This window comes from Chlamydotis macqueenii, chromosome 1 (genome assembly GCF_036417535.1).
Source record: "Chlamydotis macqueenii isolate bChlMac1 chromosome 1, bChlMac1.mat, whole genome shotgun sequence".
NCBI lineage: Eukaryota > Metazoa > Chordata > Aves > Otidiformes > Otididae > Chlamydotis > Chlamydotis macqueenii.
This window is the reverse complement of record NC_141556.1, coordinates 52,804,399-52,828,263: the sequence shown is the minus strand read 5'-3', so window position 1 is coordinate 52,828,263 and position 23,865 is coordinate 52,804,399. Positions and strand designations below refer to the sequence as shown.

At 52.0% G+C, this 23,865-nt stretch overlaps 1 protein-coding gene across 1 annotated transcript; it reads left to right on the top strand.

Moving 5' to 3' along the window:
• Positions 1 to 393: 393 nt before the first annotated feature.
• On the top strand, positions 394 to 23,865 carry LOC147602047 (uncharacterized). The gene is made up of 15 exons (XM_086743345.1): positions 394 to 597; positions 745 to 763; positions 10,926 to 11,073; positions 11,394 to 11,508; positions 11,776 to 11,949; positions 12,037 to 12,143; positions 12,594 to 12,731; positions 13,862 to 14,010; positions 14,167 to 14,274; positions 14,409 to 14,480; positions 14,600 to 14,871; positions 15,908 to 16,060; positions 16,870 to 17,039; positions 17,240 to 17,333; positions 23,752 to 23,865. The coding sequence occupies exons 1-15, from the start codon at positions 394 to 396 to the stop codon at positions 23,863 to 23,865; spliced, it is 2,037 nt and encodes a 678-aa protein (XP_086599471.1).

The window sequence follows — 23,865 nt, the reverse complement described above, 5'->3', positions numbered from 1 at the left end:
AAGAATAGGCACCTGTGCGTGAACACGCCTGTGGTGTGAGTTTCAGTTTCCACTATTCTAGAAATGCAGTAATGTGGAGGGGTGGGGTGGTGGTGTAACTCTCTGCAGATGGCTAGGAATATGTGTAGGTTGACTCACAAATGGCTGTTGCTCTTTCAGTAGAGTGTGGATGAAAGTGTGTGGGGGGGTGTGTTTTTACAGAATGCATTTCCTTCCCTTCTGTATATAGCACTGCAAAGCAACTGGAAGAATATGGGCGCTGCAAAAGGACGGGAGATTGTTCTGCGGGAGGCACAGAAGGCGCAGCAGTACTTGACAGCTCTTGCTCTGGGAAGCCTGCTGAATTTCCCTTGGGCGCACCTGCACTGGCCACAGCAGGTAGGATCCTTCACCATGAAGGAGGTGATGACGACAATGCACTGTGGCCTGCAGGAGAACACTAAAACGCTGACTGGAATGCAGGGGTGGAGAGATGTGGAAAGGCAGATTGAAATAGCAGCTAACAGCAGCAACGTGCTTCTTACACCCTCTCTAGGAGTCTTGCCAGCAGCAGGAGCACAGCAGGAGGAACAGTTTGATTCCCCTTCTGATTATGAGGTACCTTCTCTGAAGGGAAGGCAGTGGGGCCCCACTGGCCTCCCTTGCTTTTGATCTCATTTCCCTCTGCTTCAGCTTCCTCCGCACACTCCGAACCGGGACCTTGCCATGCTGTGCTGGTTTTCACGCCTGTCTTAATTTACACAGTCAGATGCTGAAGGTCCAAGTAGTCGGCCAACCATTGTCATGGTTACAGCGGATGTCCACCACGGAGCCCGCTGGGAGCCAGTTGCAGACAAGCCCGGCAATGGTAATTTCCTGATGGACTAATGGTTACCTTTGCAAGCTTCTCTCGACTGAAGCGGACAGCGAAAAGCAGGGTGAAATAAGCACTGACAGCATCATTGCGCTTTTTTCCTCTTTTGTAGGTGCCTTACCGGCGGCGGGAGCAGAAGAAGAGGAAGATGAGGACTCCTCTTTTGATTCTGAGGTAGAATCCTAGAACCAGAATCATTGTGGTGGGAAAAGTCCCTGAAGATCATTGTGTCTAACTGCAAATGTTACACTGCCATGCCCACCCCTAAACCGTGTCCCTAAGCACCACATCTATGCATCTTCTGAACACCTCCGGGGACGGTGACTCAACCACTTCCCTGGCCAGCCTGTTCCAGTGCTCCATAAGCCTTCCAGCAATGAAAGCTTTCCTAAGATCCCAGCTAAACCTCCCCTGGCCCAACTTGAGGCCATTTCCTATGCTGCTATCAAATCCCTCTTGGGCAAAGAGAGCGACGCCCACCTCACCACCACCTCTTGCAGTGAGGGGCCCAAAACTAAACCCAGTGTTCAAGGTGTGGCCTCCCAAGTGCCGAGTCCAAAGGGACAATCACTTCCCTAGCCCCGCTGCCCACACTGTTTCTCATACAAGCCAGGATGCTGGTGGCCTCCTTGGCCAGCTGGCCACACTGCTGCCTCATATTCAGGCACCCGTCAAACAACACCCCCACATCCCTTTCCACCAGGCAGCTTTGCAGCCACTCTTCCCTATCTAAGAAGGACTCCCTGGGGTCTCCCTGGCCTCCCTTGCTTTTGGTCTCATTTCTCTCTACTGCTGCCTCCGCCACATGCTCCAAACTGGGACCTTGCCATGCCGCTGCTGCAGGCAAGCTCCTCAGTTTGGACTGGGATGAAGGAGGTCAAGCTAATGACTCGGCTCTCCTACCAGCTGTCCTTTGAGCTGGACTTGTAGTACAGGATTGAAGCAGTAAAGCTTCCCACCAGTTATGATCCTCTGAAATCCTACCAGGCTGGCGCTGTGAGGATTGCTGTTTTTCCTCCACATAGGTCTCTTCTCCACACCCAGTCCGTGTCAAGCGGTTGCCCATGGGGTATACAGCCTAGACGCTTTGCTCCCTCTGTCTGCTTCCCCTCTGTCTCTTGGGCAGGTGTTCTTTAGTTCCTTTTGAAAGCCCTGCTCCACAGAGATGCCTAACACGCTGCTTCTGTTTGCCGTTCTCCTTCTTTCCGTCACCTGATACCACGTTATGGGTGTTGGCTGAAGCAAGAGCTTTGCAAGTGGAAGTGGGTTGAGAAAGAGTCTGTGCCAGTTTTCACGCATGTCTTTTAATCTACACAGTCGGATGCTGAAGGTCCAAGATCTGGGCCAACCACCATGGTGCTTCCAGAGAAATTCCACCATGGAGCCCGCTGGGAGCCAGTTGCAGAGGAGCCCGGCAATGGTAATTTCCTGATGGACTAATGGTTACCTTTGTAAGCTTCTCTGGACTGAAGCGGACAGGGAAAAGCAGAGTGAAATAAGCACTCACAGCAGCATCGCGTTTCTTTCCTCTTTCGTAGGTGACTTGCCAGCGGCGGGAGCAGAACAAGAGGAAGATGAGGATTCCTCTTTTGATTCTGAGGTAGAATCCTAGACCCAGAATCATTGTGGTGGGAAAAGTCCCTGAAGATCATTGAGTCTAACCGCAAATGTTACACTGCCATGCCCACCCCTAAACCGTGTCCCTAAGCACCACATCTATGCATCTTCTGAACACCTCCGGGGACGGTGACTCAACCACTTCCCTGGCCAGCCTGTTCCAGTGCTCCATAAGCCTTCCAGCAATGAAGGCTTTCCTAAGATCCCAGCTAAACCTCCCCTGGCCCAACTTGAGGCCATTTCCTATGCTGCTATCACATCCCTCTTGGGCAAAGAGAGCGACGCCCACCTCGCCACCACCTCTTGCAGTGAGGGGCCCAAAACTAAACCCAGTGTTCAAGGTGTGGCCTCCCAAGTGCCGAGTCCAAAGGGACAATCACTTCCCTAGCCCCGCTGCCCACACTATTTCTCATACAAGCCAGGATGCTGGTGGCCTCCTTGGCCAGCTGGCCACACTGCTGCCTCATATTCAGGCACCCATCAAACAACACCCCCACATCCCTTTCCACCAGGCAGCTTTGCAGCCACTCTTCCCTATCTAAGAAGGACTCCCTGGGGTCTCCCTGGCCTCCCTTGCTTTTGGTCTCATTTCTCTCTACTGCTGCCTCCGCCACATGCTCCAAACTGGGACCTTGCCATGCCGCTGCTGCAGGCAAGCTCCTCAGTTTGGACTGGGATGAAGGAGGTCAAGCTAATGACTCGGCTCTCCTACCAGCTGTCCTTTGAGCTGGACTTGTAGTACAGGATTGAAGCAGTAAAGCTTCCCACCAGTTATGATCCTCTGAAATCCTACCAGGCTGTCACTGTGAGGATTGCTGTTTTTCCTCCACATAGGTCTCTTCTCCACATCCAGTCCGTGTCAAGCGGTTGCCCATGGGGTATACAGCCTAGACGCTTTGCTCCCTCTGTCTACTTCCTCTCTGTCTCTTGGGCAGGTGTTCTTCAGTTCCTTTTGAAAGCCCTGCTCCACAGAGATGCCTAACACGCTGCTTCTGTTTACCGTTCTCCTTCTTTCCGTCACCTGATACAACGTTATGGGTGTTGGCTGAAGCAAGAGCTTTGCAAGTGGAAGTGGGTTGAGAAAGAGTCTGTGCCAGTTTTCACGCATGTCTTTTAATCTACACAGTCGGATGCTGAAGGTTCAAGATCTGGGCCAACCACCATGGTGCTTCCAGAGAAATTCCACCACGGAGCCCGCTGGGAGCCAGTTGCAGAGGAGCCCGGCAATGGTAATTTCCTGATGGACTAATGGTTACCTTTGTAAGCTTCTCTGGACTGAAGCAGACAGGGAAAAGCAGAGTGAAATAAGCACTCACAGCATCATTGCGCTTCTTTCCTCCTTTGTAGGTGCCTTGCCAGCGGCGGGAGCAGAAGAAGAGGAAGATGAGGACTCCTCTTTTGATTCTGAGGTAGAATCCTAGACCCAGAATCATTGTGGTGGGAAAAGTCCCTGAAGATCATTGTGTCTAACTGCAAATGTTACACTGCCATGCCCACCCCTAAACCGTGTCCCTAAGCACCACATCTATGCATCTTCTGAACACCTCCGGGGACGGTGACTCAACCACTTCCCTGGCCAGCCTGTTCCAGTGCTCCATAAGCCTTCCAGCAATGAAAGCTTTCCTAAGATCCCAGCTAAACCTCCCCTGGCCCAACTTGAGGCCATTTCCTATGCTGCTATCAAATCCCTCTTGGGCAAAGAGAGCGACGCCCACCTCACCACCACCTCTTGCAGTGAGGGGCCCAAAACTAAACCCAGTGTTCAAGGTGTGGCCTCCCAAGTGCCGAGTCCAAAGGGACAATCACTTCCCTAGCCCCGCTGCCCACACTGTTTCTCATACAAGCCAGGATGCTGGTGGCCTCCTTGGCCAGCTGGCCACACTGCTGCCTCATATTCAGGCACCCATCAAACAACACCCCCACATCCCTTTCCACCAGGCAGCTTTGCAGCCACTCTTCCCTATCTAAGAAGGACTCCCTGGGGTCTCCCTGGCCTCCCTTGCTTTTGGTCTCATTTCTCTCTACTGCTGCCTCCGCCACATGCTCCAAACTGGGACCTTGCCATGCCGCTGCTGCAGGCAAGCTCCTCAGTTTGGACTGGGATGAAGGAGGTCAAGCTAATGACTCGGCTCTCCTACCAGCTGTCCTTTGAGCTGGACTTGTAGTACAGGATTGAAGCAGTAAAGCTTCCCACCAGTTATGATCCTCTGAAATCCTACCAGGCTGGCGCTGTGAGGATTGCTGTTTTTCCTCCACATAGGTCTCTTCTCCACACCCAGTCCGTGTCAAGCGGTTGCCCATGGGGTATACAGCCTAGACGCTTTGCTCCCTCTGTCTGCTTCCCCTCTGTCTCTTGGGCAGGTGTTCTTTAGTTCCTTTTGAAAGCCCTGCTCCACAGAGATGCCTAACACGCTGCTTCTGTTTGCCGTTCTCCTTCTTTCCGTCACCTGATACCACGTTATGGGTGTTGGCTGAAGCAAGAGCTTTGCAAGTGGAAGTGGGTTGAGAAAGAGTCTGTGCCAGTTTTCACGCATGTCTTTTAATCTACACAGTCGGATGCTGAAGGTCCAAGATCTGGGCCAACCACCATGGTGCTTCCAGAGAAATTCCACCACGGAGCCCGCTGGGAGCCAGTTGCAGAGGAGCCCGGCAATGGTAATTTCCTGATGGACTAATGGTTACCTTTGTAAGCTTCTCTGGACTGAAGCGGACAGGGAAAAGCAGAGTGAAATAAGCACTCACAGCAGCATCGCGTTTCTTTCCTCTTTCGTAGGTGACTTGCCAGCGGCGGGAGCAGAACAAGAGGAAGATGAGGATTCCTCTTTTGATTCTGAGGTAGAATCCTAGACCCAGAATCATTGTGGTGGGAAAAGTCCCTGAAGATCATTGAGTCTAACCGCAAATGTTACACTGCCATGCCCACCCCTAAACCGTGTCCCTAAGCACCACATCTATGCATCTTCTGAACACCTCCGGGGACGGTGACTCAACCACTTCCCTGGCCAGCCTGTTCCAGTGCTCCATAAGCCTTCCAGCAATGAAGGCTTTCCTAAGATCCCAGCTAAACCTCCCCTGGCCCAACTTGAGGCCATTTCCTATGCTGCTATCACATCCCTCTTGGGCAAAGAGAGCGACGCCCACCTCGCCACCACCTCTTGCAGTGAGGGGCCCAAAACTAAACCCAGTGTTCAAGGTGTGGCCTCCCAAGTGCCGAGTCCAAAGGGACAATCACTTCCCTAGCCCCGCTGCCCACACTGTTTCTCATACAAGCCAGGATGCTGTCGGCCTCCTTGGCCAGCTGGCCACACTGCTGCCTCATATTCAGGCACCCATCAAACAACACCCCCACATCCCTTTCCACCAGGCAGCTTTGCAGCCACTCTTCCCTATCTAAGAAGGACTCCCTGGGGTCTCCCTGGCCTCCCTTGCTTTTGGTCTCATTTCTCTCTACTGCTGCCTCCGCCACATGCTCCAAACTGGGACCTTGCCATGCCGCTGCTGCAGGCAAGCTCCTCAGTTTGGACTGGGATGAAGGAGGTCAAGCTAATGACTCGGCTCTCCAACCAGCTGTCCTTTGAGCTGGACTTGTAGTACAGGATTGAAGCAGTAAAGTTATGATCCTCTGAAATCCTACAAGGCTGTCACTGTGAGGATTGCTGTTTTTCCTCCACATAGGTCTCTTCTCCACATCCAGTCCGTGTCAAGCGGTTGCCCATGGGGTATACAGCCTAGACGCTTTGCTCCCTCTGTCTACTTCCTCTCTGTCTCTTGGGCAGGTGTTCTTCAGTTCCTTTTGAAAGCCCTGCTCCACAGAGATGCCTAACACGCTGCTTCTGTTTACCGTTCTCCTTCTTTCCGTCACCTGATACAACGTTATGGGTGTTGGCTGAAGCAAGAGCTTTGCAAGTGGAAGTGGGTTGAGAAAGAGTCTGTGCCAGTTTTCACGCATGTCTTTTAATCTACACAGTCGGATGCTGAAGGTTCAAGAACTGGGCCAACCACCATGGTGCTTCCAGAGAAATTCCACCACGGAGCCCGCTGGGAGCCAGTTGCAGAGGAGCCCGGCAATGGTAATTTCCTGATGGACTAATGGTTACCTTTGTAAGCTTCTCTGGACTGAAGCAGACAGGGAAAAGCAGAGTGAAATAAGCACTCACAGCATCATTGCGCTTCTTTCCTCCTTTGTAGGTGCCTTGCCAGCGGCGGGAGCAGAAGAAGAGGAAGATGAGGACTCCTCTTTTGATTCTGAGGTAGAATCCTAGACCCAGAATCATTGTGGTGGGAAAAGTCCCTGAAGATCATTGTGTCTAACTGCAAATGTTACACTGCCATGCCCACCCCTAAACCGTGTCCCTAAGCACCACATCTATGCATCTTCTGAACACCTCCGGGGACGGTGACTCAACCACTTCCCTGGCCAGCCTGTTCCAGTGCTCCATAAGCCTTCCAGCAATGAAAGCTTTCCTAAGATCCCAGCTAAACCTCCCCTGGCCCAACTTGAGGCCATTTCCTATGCTGCTATCAAATCCCTCTTGGGCAAAGAGAGCGACGCCCACCTCGCCACCACCTCTTGCAGTGAGGGGCCCAAACCTAAACCCAGTGTTCAAGGTGTGGCCTCCCAAGTGCCGAGTCCAAAGGGACAATCACTTCCCTAGCCCCGCTGCCCACACTGTTTCTCATACAAGCCAGGATGCTGGTGGCCTCCTTGGCCAGCTGGCCACACTGCTGCCTCATATTCAGGCACCCATCAAACAACACCCCCACATCCCTTTCCACCAGGCAGCTTTGCAGCCACTCTTCCCTATCTAAGAAGGACTCCCTGGGGTCTCCCTGGCCTCCCTTGCTTTTGGTCTCATTTCTCTCTACTGCTGCCTCCGCCACATGCTCCAAACTGGGACCTTGCCATGCCGCTGCTGCAGGCAAGCTCCTCAGTTTGGACTGGGATGAAGGAGGTCAAGCTAATGACTCGGCTCTCCTACCAGCTGTCCTTTGAGCTGGACTTGTAGTACAGGATTGAAGCAGTAAAGCTTCCCACCAGTTATGATCCTCTGAAATCCTACCAGGCTGGCGCTGTGAGGATTGCTGTTTTTCCTCCACATAGGTCTCTTCTCCACACCCAGTCCGTGTCAAGCGGTTGCCCATGGGGTATACAGCCTAGACGCTTTGCTCCCTCTGTCTGCTTCCCCTCTGTCTCTTGGGCAGGTGTTCTTTAGTTCCTTTTGAAAGCCCTGCTCCACAGAGATGCCTAACACGCTGCTTCTGTTTGCCGTTCTCCTTCTTTCCGTCACCTGATACCACGTTATGGGTGTTGGCTGAAGCAAGAGCTTTGCAAGTGGAAGTGGGTTGAGAAAGAGTCTGTGCCAGTTTTCACGCATGTCTTTTAATCTACACAGTCGGATGCTGAAGGTCCAAGATCTGGGCCAACCACCATGGTGCTTCCAGAGAAATTCCACCACGGAGCCCGCTGGGAGCCAGTTGCAGAGGAGCCCGGCAATGGTAATTTCCTGATGGACTAATGGTTACCTTTGTAAGCTTCTCTGGACTGAAGCGGACAGGGAAAAGCAGAGTGAAATAAGCACTCACAGCAGCATCGCGTTTCTTTCCTCTTTCGTAGGTGACTTGCCAGCGGCGGGAGCAGAACAAGAGGAAGATGAGGATTCCTCTTTTGATTCTGAGGTAGAATCCTAGACCCAGAATCATTGTGGTGGGAAAAGTCCCTGAAGATCATTGAGTCTAACCGCAAATGTTACACTGCCATGCCCACCCCTAAACCGTGTCCCTAAGCACCACATCTATGCATCTTCTGAACACCTCCGGGGACGGTGACTCAACCACTTCCCTGGCCAGCCTGTTCCAGTGCTCCATAAGCCTTCCAGCAATGAAGGCTTTCCTAAGATCCCAGCTAAACCTCCCCTGGCCCAACTTGAGGCCATTTCCTATGCTGCTATCACATCCCTCTTGGGCAAAGAGAGCGACGCCCACCTCGCCACCACCTCTTGCAGTGAGGGGCCCAAAACTAAACCCAGTGTTCAAGGTGTGGCCTCCCAAGTGCCGAGTCCAAAGGGACAATCACTTCCCTAGCCCCGCTGCCCACACTATTTCTCATACAAGCCAGGATGCTGGTGGCCTCCTTGGCCAGCTGGCCACACTGCTGCCTCATATTCAGGCACCCATCAAACAACACCCCCACATCCCTTTCCACCAGGCAGCTTTGCAGCCACTCTTCCCTATCTAAGAAGGACTCCCTGGGGTCTCCCTGGCCTCCCTTGCTTTTGGTCTCATTTCTCTCTACTGCTGCCTCCGCCACATGCTCCAAACTGGGACCTTGCCATGCCGCTGCTGCAGGCAAGCTCCTCAGTTTGGACTGGGATGAAGGAGGTCAAGCTAATGACTCGGCTCTCCAACCAGCTGTCCTTTGAGCTGGACTTGTAGTACAGGATTGAAGCAGTAAAGTTATGATCCTCTGAAATCCTACAAGGCTGTCACTGTGAGGATTGCTGTTTTTCCTCCACATAGGTCTCTTCTCCACATCCAGTCCGTGTCAAGCGGTTGCCCATGGGGTATACAGCCTAGACGCTTTGCTCCCTCTGTCTACTTCCTCTCTGTCTCTTGGGCAGGTGTTCTTCAGTTCCTTTTGAAAGCCCTGCTCCACAGAGATGCCTAACACGCTGCTTCTGTTTACCGTTCTCCTTCTTTCCGTCACCTGATACAACGTTATGGGTGTTGGCTGAAGCAAGAGCTTTGCAAGTGGAAGTGGGTTGAGAAAGAGTCTGTGCCAGTTTTCACGCATGTCTTTTAATCTACACAGTCGGATGCTGAAGGTTCAAGAACTGGGCCAACCACCATGGTGCTTCCAGAGAAATTCCACCACGGAGCCCGCTGGGAGCCAGTTGCAGAGGAGCCCGGCAATGGTAATTTCCTGATGGACTAATGGTTACCTTTGTAAGCTTCTCTGGACTGAAGCAGACAGGGAAAAGCAGAGTGAAATAAGCACTCACAGCATCATTGCGCTTCTTTCCTCCTTTGTAGGTGCCTTGCCAGCGGCGGGAGCAGAAGAAGAGGAAGATGAGGACTCCTCTTTTGATTCTGAGGTAGAATCCTAGACCCAGAATCATTGTGGTGGGAAAAGTCCCTGAAGATCATTGAGTCTAACTGCAAATGTTACACTGCCATGCCCACCCCTAAACCGTGTCCCTAAGCACCACATCTATGCATCTTCTGAACACCTCCGGGGACGGTGACTCAACCACTTCCCTGGCCAGCCTGTTCCAGTGCTCCATAAGCCTTCCAGCAATGAAAGCTTTCCTAAGATCCCAGCTAAACCTCCCCTGGCCCAACTTGAGGCCATTTCCTATGCTGCTATCAAATCCCTCTTGGGCAAAGAGAGCGACGCCCACCTCACCACCACCTCTTGCAGTGAGGGGCCCAAAACTAAACCCATTGTTCAAGGTGTGGCCTCCCAAGTGCCGAGTCCAAAGGGACAATCACTTCCCTAGCCCCGCTGCCCACACTGTTTCTCATACAAGCCAGGATGCTGGTGGCCTCCTTGGCCAGCTGGCCACACTGCTGCCTCATATTCAGGCACCCGTCAAACAACACCCCCACATCCCTTTCCACCAGGCAGCTTTGCAGCCACTCTTCCCTATCTAAGAAGGACTCCCTGGGGTCTCCCTGGCCTCCCTTGCTTTTGGTCTCATTTCTCTCTACTGCTGCCTCCGCCACATGCTCCAAACTGGGACCTTGCCATGCCGCTGCTGCAGGCAAGCTCCTCAGTTTGGACTGGGATGAAGGAGGTCAAGCTAATGACTCGGCTCTCCTACCAGCTGTCCTTTGAGCTGGACTTGTAGTACAGGATTGAAGCAGTAAAGCTTCCCACCAGTTATGATCCTCTGAAATCCTACCAGGCTGGCACTGTGAGGATTGCTGTTTTTCCTCCACCTAGGTCTCTTCTCCACACCCAGTCCGTGTCAAGCGGTTGCCCATGGGGTATACAGCCTAGACGCTTTGCTCCCTCTGTCTGCTTCCCCTCTGTCTCTTGGGCAGGTGTTCTTTAGTTCCTTTTGAAAGCCCTGCTCCACAGAGATGCCTAACACGCTGCTTCTGTTTGCCGTTCTCCTTCTCTCCGTCACCTGATACCACGTTATGGGTGTTGGCTGAAGCAAGAGCTTTGCAAGTGGAAGTGGGTTGAGAAAGAGTCTGTGCCAGTTTTCACGCATGTCTTTTAATCTACACAGTCGGATACTGAAGGTCCAAGATCTGGGCCAACCACCATGGTGCTTCCAGAGAAATTCCACCACGGAGCCCGCTGGGAGCCAGTTGCAGAGGAGCCCAGCAATGGTAATTTCCTGATGGACTAATGATTACCTTTGTAAGCTTCTCTGGACTGAAGCGGACAGGGAAAAGCAGAGTGAAATAAGCACTCACAGCAGCATCGCGCTTCTTTCCTTTTTTGTAGGTGGCCTGCCACCGGTGGGATCGCTGCGGCAGCGCAGCGGCAGTCTGGCCGGGTTGCACACCACGGCGGCCAGCGGTGACCTGGCCAGGCTGCAGCGGCACTGGTGGCTGAAAAGACTCCGCATCAACGGGCGCGACGCCAACAAGCAGTAAGGGCCGGTCTCCTTTTGCTGGCCTGGGTGGCTGGGCAGTCCTGCTGGAGGCCTGGGCACAAGAGCCTGCTTGGGCATGTTCAGTGACACAGCTGAGGAAATGCCTCCTGACTCAACTGTCCCCTCTTGGGGACTACTCCTAGACAGCCCCAGGCTTTGGGTGTGCAACTGCTGCCACCGGCTCTGAACAAGAAAGCTTGCTTTCGGCTTCCTTTTGGCAGTTGAGCCTTGTGGGCCCATGTGGCGAGTTCCACAGCCTGAAACCATGTCTTCAGCTGTCTCCCTGTGACAGCTAATTGAAGATCTTTAATTCCTAGGACGCCTCTGCACCTTGCTTGTGTGAACGGCCATGCAGATGTCGTTCGCTTTCTGGTAGGACAGAAGTGCAAGCTAAACCCTCGCGACAACTATAAGAAGTCGCCCCTGATGAAGGTACGTGGAATGTGTTATGCTGTTGTACGTTGGGCTTATCGATTACGCGCTGAGCGATACATACCTCGCGTGACTCTTTACATAGGTCTGCATAGAATTGTATCCTGTGATTCTACGAAACAGGCAGGTTGTAGTCAGCGAGGATGGGGCATATGTTGCCTGATCTTTGCAGACGCTCGTACTTCCCAGTGTTGGGAAGATGCGGGAGTTCTGACAGAGAGAAACGTAGACGTTGGAAGTTATTCTGCCTTTGTGTCTTGTTTCCAGGCAGTAGAGCACCGGCACAAAGAATGCGCGGCTATTCTGCTGGAGCACGGTGCCAACCCTGACCTCCACGGTGCCAGCGGCAACACTGCCCTTCACCTGGCTACCATCATGTCTAGCAAGTCGCTAGTGGAGCTGTTACTTGAGCACAATGCCCATATTGATGCTAAGGATGATGTAAGCTTGGATTTTGTGTAAGGCTCCTCTTCCCAGCACTTGCTTGACTTTTCTCTGTTATTCTAAGGAGATTATATCTCCTTTCAGTTCGGGTACACTCCGCTTGCTGTTGCGATCACGAGGCGCTGTCAAGAGATGATTGAGTTGCTTCTTCAAAAAGGAGCTGACGTGCACGCTCAAGATAAGCATGAGAGGTGAAGGCTTTGTTAAAAGTGCGCACGGGACTCCTTAGCATTGTTCAGGCTGGACTGATGGGAGGCATCGGAATGAGCTTTGCAAAAGAACCTGGAGCTGCGCAGAAGGAGCTCGTTCTGCGTGACTTGTGAAAGCAGGCCTGCACCCGGCGGCTCTCTCACCTCAGGGGACGATTGCCTCACTGAGGACTGCAAGAAAGCGTTGGCTGTGGTGCCACTGACGCACACACACAGACTCCCCTGTCTGCTCTGGGCAGGTGGTTGGCCTGGAGACCTCCTGGGGTCCCACCAACCTGAATTCTCCAATGCTTCCGTGTGTTTGGCTGTGCTTTCACTCTGGCTCTAGGAGAGGGGAAATGAGTTGTATGGGAAGCAAAGAGGGGTTGAAGTAATGGCAGTGCAATGTCTGCAGAAGCTGATGTATTTCCTATCATCTCTTGGATGCTTTAGGACCATTCTTATGCTTGCTGCTGTTGTTGGGGATATGAATATCATACGACTACTTCTTCGGCATGGTGCTGATCCTTCTCAGAAAGACGTGTTTGGTTGCACAGTTACGAATTATGCCGCAGTATCTCCATATGCTGAGTAAGTGGTTGACATCCTCGTTAGAGCAGCTGCATTGTCAGAGTGTCCGTGCTGATGTAGGGACCTTTTTGGTGCCATCAGCAGGGTTGAATGAAGTGTTGAGACCTTTGTTGAAGCCGGGCTCAGTGACGTCTTCTGATGCATCTCTTTCCCTGTCAAGAGTGGATTTGTAGGCTGAGGAAAACTTTCCCCCACAGTTCTCTCTGAGAATTCTCCCAAGTGTGCTGCCAAGCTTCACTCCACCAAACTGACTCGCAACTACCTGCCTTTTGTTTCAGAGGGGATCTAAATGATATCCTCTGAGTTCAAGCATGTTTGAGGGTTGCTGTAGCAAAACAAGATGGTCATTCCTTCCCTCCAGGCTTCTGGCACAGTACCAGTCTTGTGCTAATGCACCACTTTGCACAGCAGCCTTGGTCAGGCGTACGGTTTTTATATTTTCTTTTCTTGTTTGTTTGGGGTTTTTTTGTTTTGTTTCTAGTTCTGCTTATGAGGCAAACCTGAAAGTGGTCTCTCTCCGGATCCCCAACTGACCCTCTGCCAGGGTTGTTAGAAGATAACACCTATGCAATGTACTGAACCCCTGCAGTGCCTGGAATGCAACCGCAGTCTTTGTTGGGCTCTTGATATCCCACCTAGGAGCTCTGTAACCTCTCAGGTCCTCGGACCAACCATGGGAATTTCCAAACCCCTTCAAAGTCAGGACTGGGTTTGAGGAGACGTCACTCTGGCTTTAAGGGTGACGAAGAGTTGCTGCATCATTAGGATAGCGTACTGCTGAGGTAGAAGCCTTGCTGTGAGATGTCTGTCTGCTAGGGGGGCTTTTTAAGCTCACTGGCCCTGGAAATGGAGAGGAGGTTTGTCAGATGAGACTGTAGCCAGCAGGGGTGTGTTACTCTATAGACAAGAATAGGCACCTGTGCGTGAACACGCCTGTGGTGAGAGTTTCAGTTTCCACTATTCTAGAAATGCAGTAATGTGGAGGGGTGGGGTGGTGGTGTAACTCTCTGCAGATGGCTAGGAATATGTGTAGGTTGACTCACAAATGGCTGTTGCTCTTTCTGTAGAGAGTGGATGTGAGTGCGGGGGGGTGTTTTTACAGAATGCATTTCCTTCCCTTCTGTATATAGCACTGCAAAGCAACTGGAAGAATATGTGCGCTGCAAAAGGACAGGAGATTGTTCTGCGGGAAGCACAGAAGGCGCAGCAGTACTTGACAGCTCTTGCTCTGGGAAGCCTGCTGAATTTCCCTTGGGCGCACCTGCACTGGCCACAGCAGGTAGGATCCTTCACCATGAAGGAGGTGATGACGACAATGCACTGTGGCCTGCAGGAGAACACTAAAACGCTGATTGAATGCAGGGGTGGAGAGATGTGGAAAGGCAGATTGAAATAGCAGCTAACAGCAGCAACGTGCTTCTTACACCCTTTCTAGGAGTCTTGCCAGCAGCAGGAGCACAGCAGGAGGAACAGTTTGATTCCCCTTCTGATTATGAGGTACCTTCTCTGAAGGGAAGGCAGTGGGGCCCCACTGGCCTCCCTTGCTTTTGGTCTCATTTCCCTCTGCTTCGGCGTTCTCCACATTCTCCTAGCCGGCACCTTGCTATGCTGTGCTGGTTTTCACGCATGTCTTTTAATCTACACAGTGCAATGCTGAAGATCCAAGAATTGTGCCAGCCAGCATGGTGGTTACAGCAGAAGTCCACCACGGAGCCTGCTCGGAGCCAGTTGCAGACAAGCGCGGCAATGGTAATTTTCCTATGGACGAAATGTTTGCCTATGAAATCTTCTCTGGACTGAAGCGGATAGGGAAAAGTGGAGTGAAATAAGCACTCGCAGCAGCATCTCACTTCTTACTTCCTTTTTAGGTATCTTGCCAGCAGCAGAAGCTCTGCAAGTGGAAGATTTTGACTCCTCTTCTGAGAATGAGTTACTTTCTCTTCCACAGGTAATGCAGAAGTTACGCTTCTGTAGCCCCAGTGCTGAAATGCGCCGTGATGCTGTCGTGTTGCTGGGGATTCCTTTCCTCCCTCTCGGTCTTTCTCTGTTCTTGTTCGCTCAGATTTCTGCACCGGGCAGAGAAGAGCTTCAGCTAAAGAAGGATGCTTCAACTCAGGCAGATTGTCGAGGCTACAGACAGGTGACTCTGCTAAAGGCTGATACCTATTAGGGCAACTAGACTCTATCACTGTACAGAGAGCTTTTCTTCTTACTGAGTTCATTTTCAAGTGCTGCTAGGAGGATTTAGTGATTCTGCACCTGGAGTGTATTTTGGCCCTCCTTTTGTTCCCGTTGTGAAGCAGAAGAGCTGCATAAAGAGAGAAAACTGCGGCCTTGGGAAAAGCTCATGTGCAGACTTGCAGCCTGTGTTCCAAGGAGAGAAATACTTAAGCCTTTTTTGTCTTTTAGGAAAGAGAAAGCTTCATAAAGAGCTGCTGATCATTTGGATATGCTCAGCTGAGAAAGATGCCTCCACATCCCTGCTGGTGGCAGCCAAAATCTCTTCTCTTTGAATTCCCTGAGTCCTAGAAGCATGGAATGGCTTGGGTTGGAAGGGTCCTTTAAGGATTGTCTAGTCCAACCCCCTGCCATCTTCCACTACATCAGGTTACTCAAAGCCTCCTCCAACTGGCCTTCAACCACTTCCAGGGATGGAGCATCTACAACTTCTCTGGGCAACGTGCTGCAGTGTCACACCACCCTCGTTGCAAACAATTTCTTCCTTATGTCCAGTACCAATCTACACTCTTTCAGTTTAAAACCCTTGCCCTTTGTCCTGTCACTACAGGCATTGGCAAAAAGTCTCTCTCCATCTTTCTACATTGAAAGGCTACAAGTAGTTCTCCACAGAGCCTGCTCTTCCCCAGGCTGAACAACCCCAACTCTCTCCGCCTTTCTTCATGGCAGAGCTGTTCCAGCCGTCTGATCGTTTTTGTGACCCTCCTCTGGACCCACTCTAACCGCTCCATGTTTTCCTTGTACAGGGTACCCCAGAGCTGGATGCAGTACTCCAGGTAGGGTCTCATGACAGCAGAGTAGAAGGGGAGAACCACCTCCCTCAGCCTCCAGGCCACCCTGAAGACCAATCTAGTGACATCATCCCATGAGTAAAAGCATCTCTCACGTTGTCATCTTCTTATTGATCTCTCCGTGCTCACGGAATACCATTTCTTTAGATGTGGGTCAGGCAGCTGCAGCAGGAGCTTACCAACGCTCTCCGAAAGAACTCCCTGGCAGAAGCTTCACTCAAAGCTAAGAAGCGCTACAGCAGCCACCTGCAGGAACAGAAACTGCAGCTGCAGAAGCAACTGGACAGGTCTAAAGCTAAGGTATGGACAAAGCCCGTCTCTTGGCTCTTGGCAGGGGCCCCGGCCTTTCTGGGAGCAAACCAGAGTGGGGAACTGATCCATTCCTGGGGGTCTGGTGTAACCCAGGCTGGTTCAGCACACGCCTAGCTGTGATGAGGGGGCTGGGAGGGAACAGCACCGCTGCCTTTGGTGCCTGGCTGTTTGCACCGCTGGAAGCAACAGCGGAGGGCTGCGCTAAGGTGGCCTTAGTACCCTGGGCACCTTTGCAACAGGAGTAGCTTGAGAAACATGTAAGCGACTCGCCTTGTTTTAGAAGCGCAGTGCCTACAATTAGAAAGGCCACTAACCGTGAAGTGGCTCTGTCCTTAAATGGACAAGGGTGTGTGTATTCCTTTCAGAGAGCTGCTTCTCAAGTTTCATGGAGCACATGTATTTGCTTCTCTGGGGTTTGGCGAAGCAGAGTGTGTGCTGATGGAGAAAGAGTAGGCATACTGGAGTGCTGTAGCGGTGCTTTCTTGTATTCCCTCATGACATCATCATTGTTATGGAGTTGAAAAGTCACTTCAGGAGCAGAAGGAGCTTCTAACTGGGTTGGAGTAGCCAACAAGGGGCTGCAAAGTGTTTGGAGCCCTTGAGAGAGGAGGACAAGGAGTGTTGGGGCAGCATTTAGGAAGCACTGTAGGAAATCAATGTAGATGTAGGACAGGGGCCCCTGTGTAGAAGGTCAAGAAGTAACATGGCTTTTGGCAGTTGACGTGAGAGTCAAAGCAGTCCACTCCTTTTTATCAAAGCTAAGCTGGCTACTGAGGATTCTTGTTGTGGTTTGACAGCTGCAGGAATTGAAAGAACGGCGTATCTGGACTGAGTGTTATGCCGAGTCCCTGAAGGACGCCATAAAGAATAAGGAGAGGGAGCTAACCACTTCCAGGAACATGCAGGACCTTCTGGCCGTGTCTTGTGGAACTGCGGCTGTCCAAGAGCTGGAAGAACGCAGGCAACGGTAAGGAACCAACACAGTGGAGCAAGGCTTCGCTTTCTGCCATTGTGTGAAAACAACAGGACTCTCTTCTTGCATCCCAGTGAGACAATGCTACACAATTTTCAAAGATGCTTTTGGCTTAGATGAGGTCCTTTCACATTCCTCTTTTGGGATTTGTGCTCTGGTGGACTTCCGTCATAAGTCCTGTACTTCCTTTTCAGGCTCCAAGTTGGAAAGGCCAGGCTGGAAGCCACAGTCCGGCAACAAGCCAAGACCATTGAAGCCCTTCAGAAAGAGCTGCCAGCCTCTGCCTCAGTAAGCTTGTCGAAGCCTTCCCTCTTCATGAGCTACAGAGCCTAGCTCCATAATCCTGTGAGGAATTTGTAAGATGAGGTTTTCCTGAAAAGCCTAGGAGAGGTCAGTTCCTCTGTTCTACTGAGTAGAGGCTGCTCTGAAAGTCCTGCTGGCCCATTCCCCAGCTTTCCGGCTTTGAGAGTTGTCCCATTACGCTATCACAAATCCTACTTCATGCTGTCTTTGTTAGGGGGTTGACAATAATGCACCGGCTTAAGTATTGTCTGCTTTAGACCAGTTGTGAGGTTGAGACCTCAGGCAGCACTTCAGACAGTCATGCAGTACCAGGGATTTGGTACCTTCAGTTGCAGATCTGTGGTTGAGAGTTCCAAGAGGAGACTGGACTTGGGAGAGTCGTGTTACCTTCTTTGTGGAGAACACTGTCGGCACCTTCTGCATAAGGATCCTGTTCCTGTGCTCCCCGTGTGATGTATCTTTTCTATTTTGAAAATGTCAGAGTGAAAGCAAGAAAGTGAAGCAGGCGGTCAAGTTGAAATGCCAGTCAGAAGCACTTCTGGATGAAATGCGGAGAAGGAACACTCTGCTGGAGGAAGAACATAGCAGGCATGGCTTTTTAGTGCTTTAAAGAAATGTCACGTTGAGTAGAAGTCAAGCTTTACTGAACTCTGATGTAAAAGCACGTACGTAACGGTCTGTGAGCAAATTCAAGCCCCGCATTCGATCTTGCACAGTGCTCCTGTGCATGAGCCTATGGTTTTAAAAAGCTTCAAAAGGCCTTGCAAATGCAGACTGCCTGCAGTTCCCCTGGGAGGGAAGCGAGTCTTTTCTTCCTCCATCCAGGTAGACTTTGGGCCCTCCAAGTGATGCTGGAGGGCTGGCTCTTCTCAGTAATTCCTGGCCTGTCGAGCACCTTACAGATGAAGCAGGCCGTGACTGTGCTGCTTACATAAGAGTACGTGAGAAAGGCCAACTTGCTTTGCTTCATGCTTTCCTTACTAATTTGCCATGCAGGCTGAAGAGGCTTCTGGAGAGATATCAGACAATTCTGATGAAGTATGCTGGGAGAAAGAGAGAGCCTCAGCTCAGTTTCCAGGGCAGAGGTGAAGAAAGAGCTGTTCTGAGGTGGCCAACAAAGTTGGTAAACTAAGAAGAAAGGTGAGCTCTGGGTTGTTTGGTGGAGCTGAGGTGATTATTTTTCTCTGCTGGAACCTGTATGATTCTTCCCCTATACTTTTTCTCCATGTTGCTCATTATCTGTTGGCTGTATGTTGCAATTGATTGGCTTCTCTTGATGCTCCTGCTGTTGATGTAGCAGTAGTAGATGATGATGTTGATGGACACAGATGTAGTTAGCATGATGAATAAAAGACATGGGCCAGGAGTCCCAGCAGGGCTACTAAGGTCAATGGCATGAGACTAGCATGGTGGGTCACAGCCAAATAGAGCTGTCTAAAAGAGATACGGGAGAAAGAGCTGGACAAGGAATAAGGCAAAAACCGCAAGAAGCTGATCCGTATCTCTGTGTAACACAATCTTCCAGGTGTGTCTGTAGCCCATGGGCTGGAACTTTGTTGTTGACACGTATGAGTGACTGGTTCTCGTTATCTGGGTCTGTGCATTAGTGCTGTACTTTCAGGATCCACTTTCCAGTGCTGCCTTTGGCCCAGCCTGCTGTAAAGCTAACACACAGCCTTCTCTTTTCCTGCCCTTCCCCAGTCGCAGCTGAACCTCCAATGCAGTTGGTGAGGAGAAGCTGCTGGAGCAGAGGAAGTGCCAGTGCCCGAAAACCGAGTGCTTACGGGAAGATGAACGAAGCCTGGAAACCTTTGCCTTCCACCTTGTGCAACCACTGCCCTGCATCTAATTCCAAGTGTTCTGTTGCAGCTTGGTATTTAATGAACTGTGTCATCTAGTACGTGTCTTAGTTCTGCTGCCCAATTGCAGCGCTTCAGGCCTAGCGGGTTTGGATGAGGAGAGTCCTGCTTTTGAAGGCTCGTTCAGGCTCTCTTCCCATGCAGGCCCTTGGCACGTCTCTCTCTGCCCTCGCTCTGAATGAAAATCAGTCCTGCAGACGTCTCCGAGAGGGAGCACGCGTCTGTGTCCTTTTCCTCTGCAGAGGCTTGAACCATGATTGTGCTCAGAGCAGGGACTAGCACTGAGCTACTGGTAATCATCAGTTACCAGACTCTTGCTGCCTTTTCAGAGCAATCCTCCTGGTGCTCAGGGCAGAAGGTGCTGGGTGAGCTTCTGGTAGCCAGGGAAGCTTTGCAGATCGCACAGAGATCCGATGGATTTGGAGCTCGCCAAGGGGAAGGGTGTGAAGGAGTGGGCACAAGCTGGAGCAGGCGGAATCCCTCCTCAACCTAAGGAAAAACCTTTTCTTTTCTGAGGGTGGTGGGAGAGCGGTGCCAGGAAGCAGGGTGCTGTGCTGCTCCCTCGGGGACGGGGAGCCAAAGGGGCTCCCATGGCAGCAGGGCAGGGCCCAGCCTCGGCCTATCCGAGAGAGGGGAGCAGGGTTGGGCCAGGGCGGGCAGCCAGGGCAGCAGACAGCCCAGAGGGACAAACAAGTGCCTGCAGAGGCAGCAGCTCGGCGGGCAAGCCAGGAATTCAGGCCAGGCCGGGCTGGGGTTCAGACCCACGGGTGGCAAGCAGGGTCAGACACAGCCCAGTGATGGCCAAGCAAGGCCGCGGGGAGGCCAAGGGCAGGCCGGGAAGACAGCCTGTGGGCTGGGGCCTGCACCAGTGTTGACGCGGAAGTCACGGACACTGCACACGACCAATATGATCAAGGAAATGCCGCTTTATTGTTGATACATCCCGGTTAATATAGCCCTTCTAATTCCCTATCATGCACAAGCTCTTTACTAATTGGCTAACTAGATCATGCACGCGCTCTTAGCTAAAATATGATTCGTTAAGTCTCCTTGTTCATGCGCACGGTCCTCTCCACCTGCATCCTGCTTCACGTTCTGCTTTCAGTCACGTACACCAGCCTTTCCTCCTCCTTTCAAGGTTGCTTCATCACTTTCTCACAGACGGCCTCCGCGATGTCCTTGAAGCCTGCTGCTCACAAACATAACAACTCCTTTTGGTCTGGATTGTTCGCTAAGTGTCCTTGATTCTCCAGATATCCAACACACCAGCGTGGTCCGCGGCCAGGCACAGGCACAGCTGAGACAGAGCTGGAGCCAGCGACGCCATGACAGAGCTCAGGCAGGGCCTGGAGGCTTCTGCCTATGCCTCAGTGAGCATCTTGGGCCTATGGGCTGGAGGCCCAGGGGCCTGGGGTGGGGCTGGACACCCTGGCTCAGCCTGCTGGTGGCTTATTTGTGCCACAGAGAGGTTGTGGAGTCTCCATGCCTGGAGATGCTCCAAACTGGACGTGGCCCTGCACCACCTGCCCTGGCTGACTCTGCTTGGAGCAGGGCGTGGACAGACTAGATGGATGAGATGAGGTCCCTTCCAGCCTCAAGGATGCTGTGCTTTCAAGGCCCAAATATCTCCAGTGACACGGAAGTTTCACGCTGCAGGCACTGTTTTATTGGGCTAGACATCCTGCCCGCTTTAATGCGCGTGTCTGACCTGAGCTGTAACCGTAGTCTTCCTTGGGCTACATGCAACAGACAAAACAACTGCAGACTATCCAGCGTCTCCAGGCACAAGGATGGCAACAGCCTTCTCGGACACCAAGTCATCTTGTGATGTGTGTTGCCGCCAGTGAAGAATGGCCATAGAGTTAGCCAGGCAAATCTTGATTTCCAAGCCCAGGTCATGAGGAAAGAGCCTTTGGGGACTTCTCAAACTCCCCAGCCAGCAGGTCCTCATCTCTTCTGCACACCTTCAGGAAAGCTGCTGAGAAAGTGCCCTAGAGGCATTGGTGTGCCACCCTCTGGGTGGCTGGGCCAAGCCATGCAGTGCCACCACTCTGGAAATGAGGGCTACAGCAGAAAGAAATGAGTCTCCCTCTCTCCCTCAGCTGAAACAGTTTCCCTAGGTAGTTCCCTTTGCTGCTGCAGAAATGCTTTTGTCAGTGCAATGCAGAAGGCAGCATGAGGGAAGCCACAAGCAACTAAGAGGGACAGCTTCGTAAACCACTGACAACAATTATGCCATAGCCTCAGGCAGAGCGAGAGGACCCCTGTGACACTGGTTGCTCACCAGGCAACACCAGCTGTATCATAGCTCTGCAGGGTCAACTCGCCAGAGTTGTTCTAGTCTCTCATTGGGCTTTCCGCTAAGAGCTTGCCAAGCTGACATTCAGATGCATTTTTATACTTTTGGGACTTCTGTTTCCCACAGCGCAGTTTGAGACCTGCAAGTGGAGAAGAACCATCATGCTTCAGGTCTGGCTGGGCTGCAGTGGAAGCTGACAGCTATGGAGGTCCACGTGGCCCAGACCCCACCTCTGCAAACACAAGCAGGTAGCTAGCTAGGCATTGCAACTTTGACAAGACACTCTTTCACAAATACACAAAGTGCACTTGGCAAAACCAGACTGACATAATGCTCCACCTCCTCTCCAGGCAAACACCCTTCACACTCGTGAGTTAACAGATGTCCTGGCTCTAAAACCAAAACGGCCTTTGGAGGACACCAAAGGTGTCTTCAAACAGTAAACCGCACCCATTCTTCGCATACTTGAGAAGGAGAGCTCTGCCAAGGAACACTGCTGCAAAGTCCCAAGAAAGGGACCTTTACAGGTCCCTTCTAACCCTAACTATTCTATGATTCCCAAGGCAGCAGCGAGCTCCGTGGTGATGTGTAAGCGGAAGAAATCTGGCTGCTCAGCAGTCCACTCAAAGACTCCTGAGCGCAGCACTTGCCCTGATTTTGCTGCGGGGCAGGGGGAGACAGCTCCAGTGACAAGACAGCATGAGGCAGGACCAGACTGGCTCTGGCCCTCGCTCCTCCTCCTCTCCACCATCAGGTAGCTGCTAGGCATTAGGTAGCTTCCGAACTCCCACACAAGCAGTTCAAAAGGTCTGACTCAGGATCTCTTCTCTAGCTGGTAGCAGGTGGCACAAGGGAACAATACATCCAAACAAACGCCAATATTTTTGGTTTGCATGTCTTGCACTGGTTCTCCCCAGAGAGCGAGTGTCAGTGCCAGAAGCAGCCGGTGGAAGCGCAAGAGTCTTTTCTCCACGCAGGAGACTTTCTTGGCATAGCACTGCCCCAGCCACCCTCTGTGTTCTGCAGCAACAGCTGAACAGAGCACAGGAATCAAGTGCAAGGGAACATTTTCTTTTCTTGCTATCCTGACAACCCCCACAGCTGCTGCCAGTTCTGTCTGTCCTACACACATGGCACTGCTGCCTCCAGCTCAGCACTCGGGCGCATCCGGAGCGCAGGTTATGCCGAGTCCCTGAAGGACGCCACAAAGAATAAGGAGAGGGAGCTAACTGCTTTCAGGAACATGCAGGGCCTTCTGACCTCGCCTTGTGGAACTGCGGGTGTCCAAGAGCTGGAAGAACGCAGGCAACGATAAGGAACCAACACAGTGGAGCAAGGCTTCGCTTTCTGCCATTGTGTGAAAACAACAGGACTCTCTTCTTGCGCCCCAGCGAGACAATGCTACACAATTTTCAAAGATGCTTTTGGCTTAGATGAGGTCCTTTCACACTCTTCTTCTGAGATTTGTGCTCTGGTGGACTTCTGGGAGAAGGCCTCTACTTCTTTTTCAGGCTCCAAGTTGGAAAGGCCAGGCTGGAAGCCACAGTCCGGCAACAAGCCAAGACCATTGAAGCCCTTCAGAAAGAGCTGCCAGCCTCTGCCTCAGGAAGCTTGTCGGAGCCTTCCCTGAAACCGTGAACAGGAACGCCTGTGGTGTCATCTGCAGAGCTTTGTACCGTCCCGACTTGAAATTTCCCAGCCGGGCTAATTCGGGTGTTGGTGTCAGTGTAAAGAAGGTGCCTTTGCCCATGGCCAACACGAAGCAAATGAGCCTGGGCAGGGCTCACGTGCTACACGCACCTGGCACTGTGTGCCGAGGAGCTGACGCACGTTTTCCTCGGGATCGCAGGAGCTGAGCCGCCTGGCAGGAGAGCACGCCGGGGGACTGACGCGCGGATCAAACTCTACAACTCGGAGAGCCTTATAAAGCAGGCATGTTTATTCGGCGCCGGGTGCGTGGGGGATCGCTCCTCCAAAAGCACACACACCGACAGCACATTTTACCAAAAATGTATACGGTGCAGGTATACATATTCATAGGATTGCACAATACAGACATACATATGCATGAGCGAGGCGGGGTTATTCAAAAACACTTGCGTAAGCATTTCAGATCTGTGTCTGGTGGTCGTTCACTTCTTCTGGGGTCTTATCTTCCTCCAGATGAACTTCAGTCATTCACCCACGCTCTCCTTTCACTGGGTGATTTCAGCAGTTTCTTAACGACTTCTGACCAACATTGCAGCTCCCGTTATCCTGTCCTTTGCTGGACGTATCAGTCCTCGACAAATACCAGTTTCTGGACAAATACCGGTCCCTGACAAGCTTAAGCGAGTTTCAATGCAAACAGGATCGTTAG

What these genes read in the sequence shown, in the direction of transcription:
- LOC147602047 (XM_086743345.1), top strand. Translation starts at nt 394, where the DNA reads ATGAAGGAGGTGATGACGACAATGCACTGTGGCCTGCAGGAGAACACT. An exon ending in TGCAGACAAGCGCGGCAATG is followed by an intron (nt 14,481 to 14,599) that starts GTAATTTTCCTA and finishes CTTCCTTTTTAG; the next exon opens with GTATCTTGCCAGCAGCAGAA. An exon ending in CTGGAAGAACGCAGGCAACG is followed by an intron (nt 17,040 to 17,239) that starts GTAAGGAACCAA and finishes CTTCCTTTTCAG; the next exon opens with GCTCCAAGTTGGAAAGGCCA.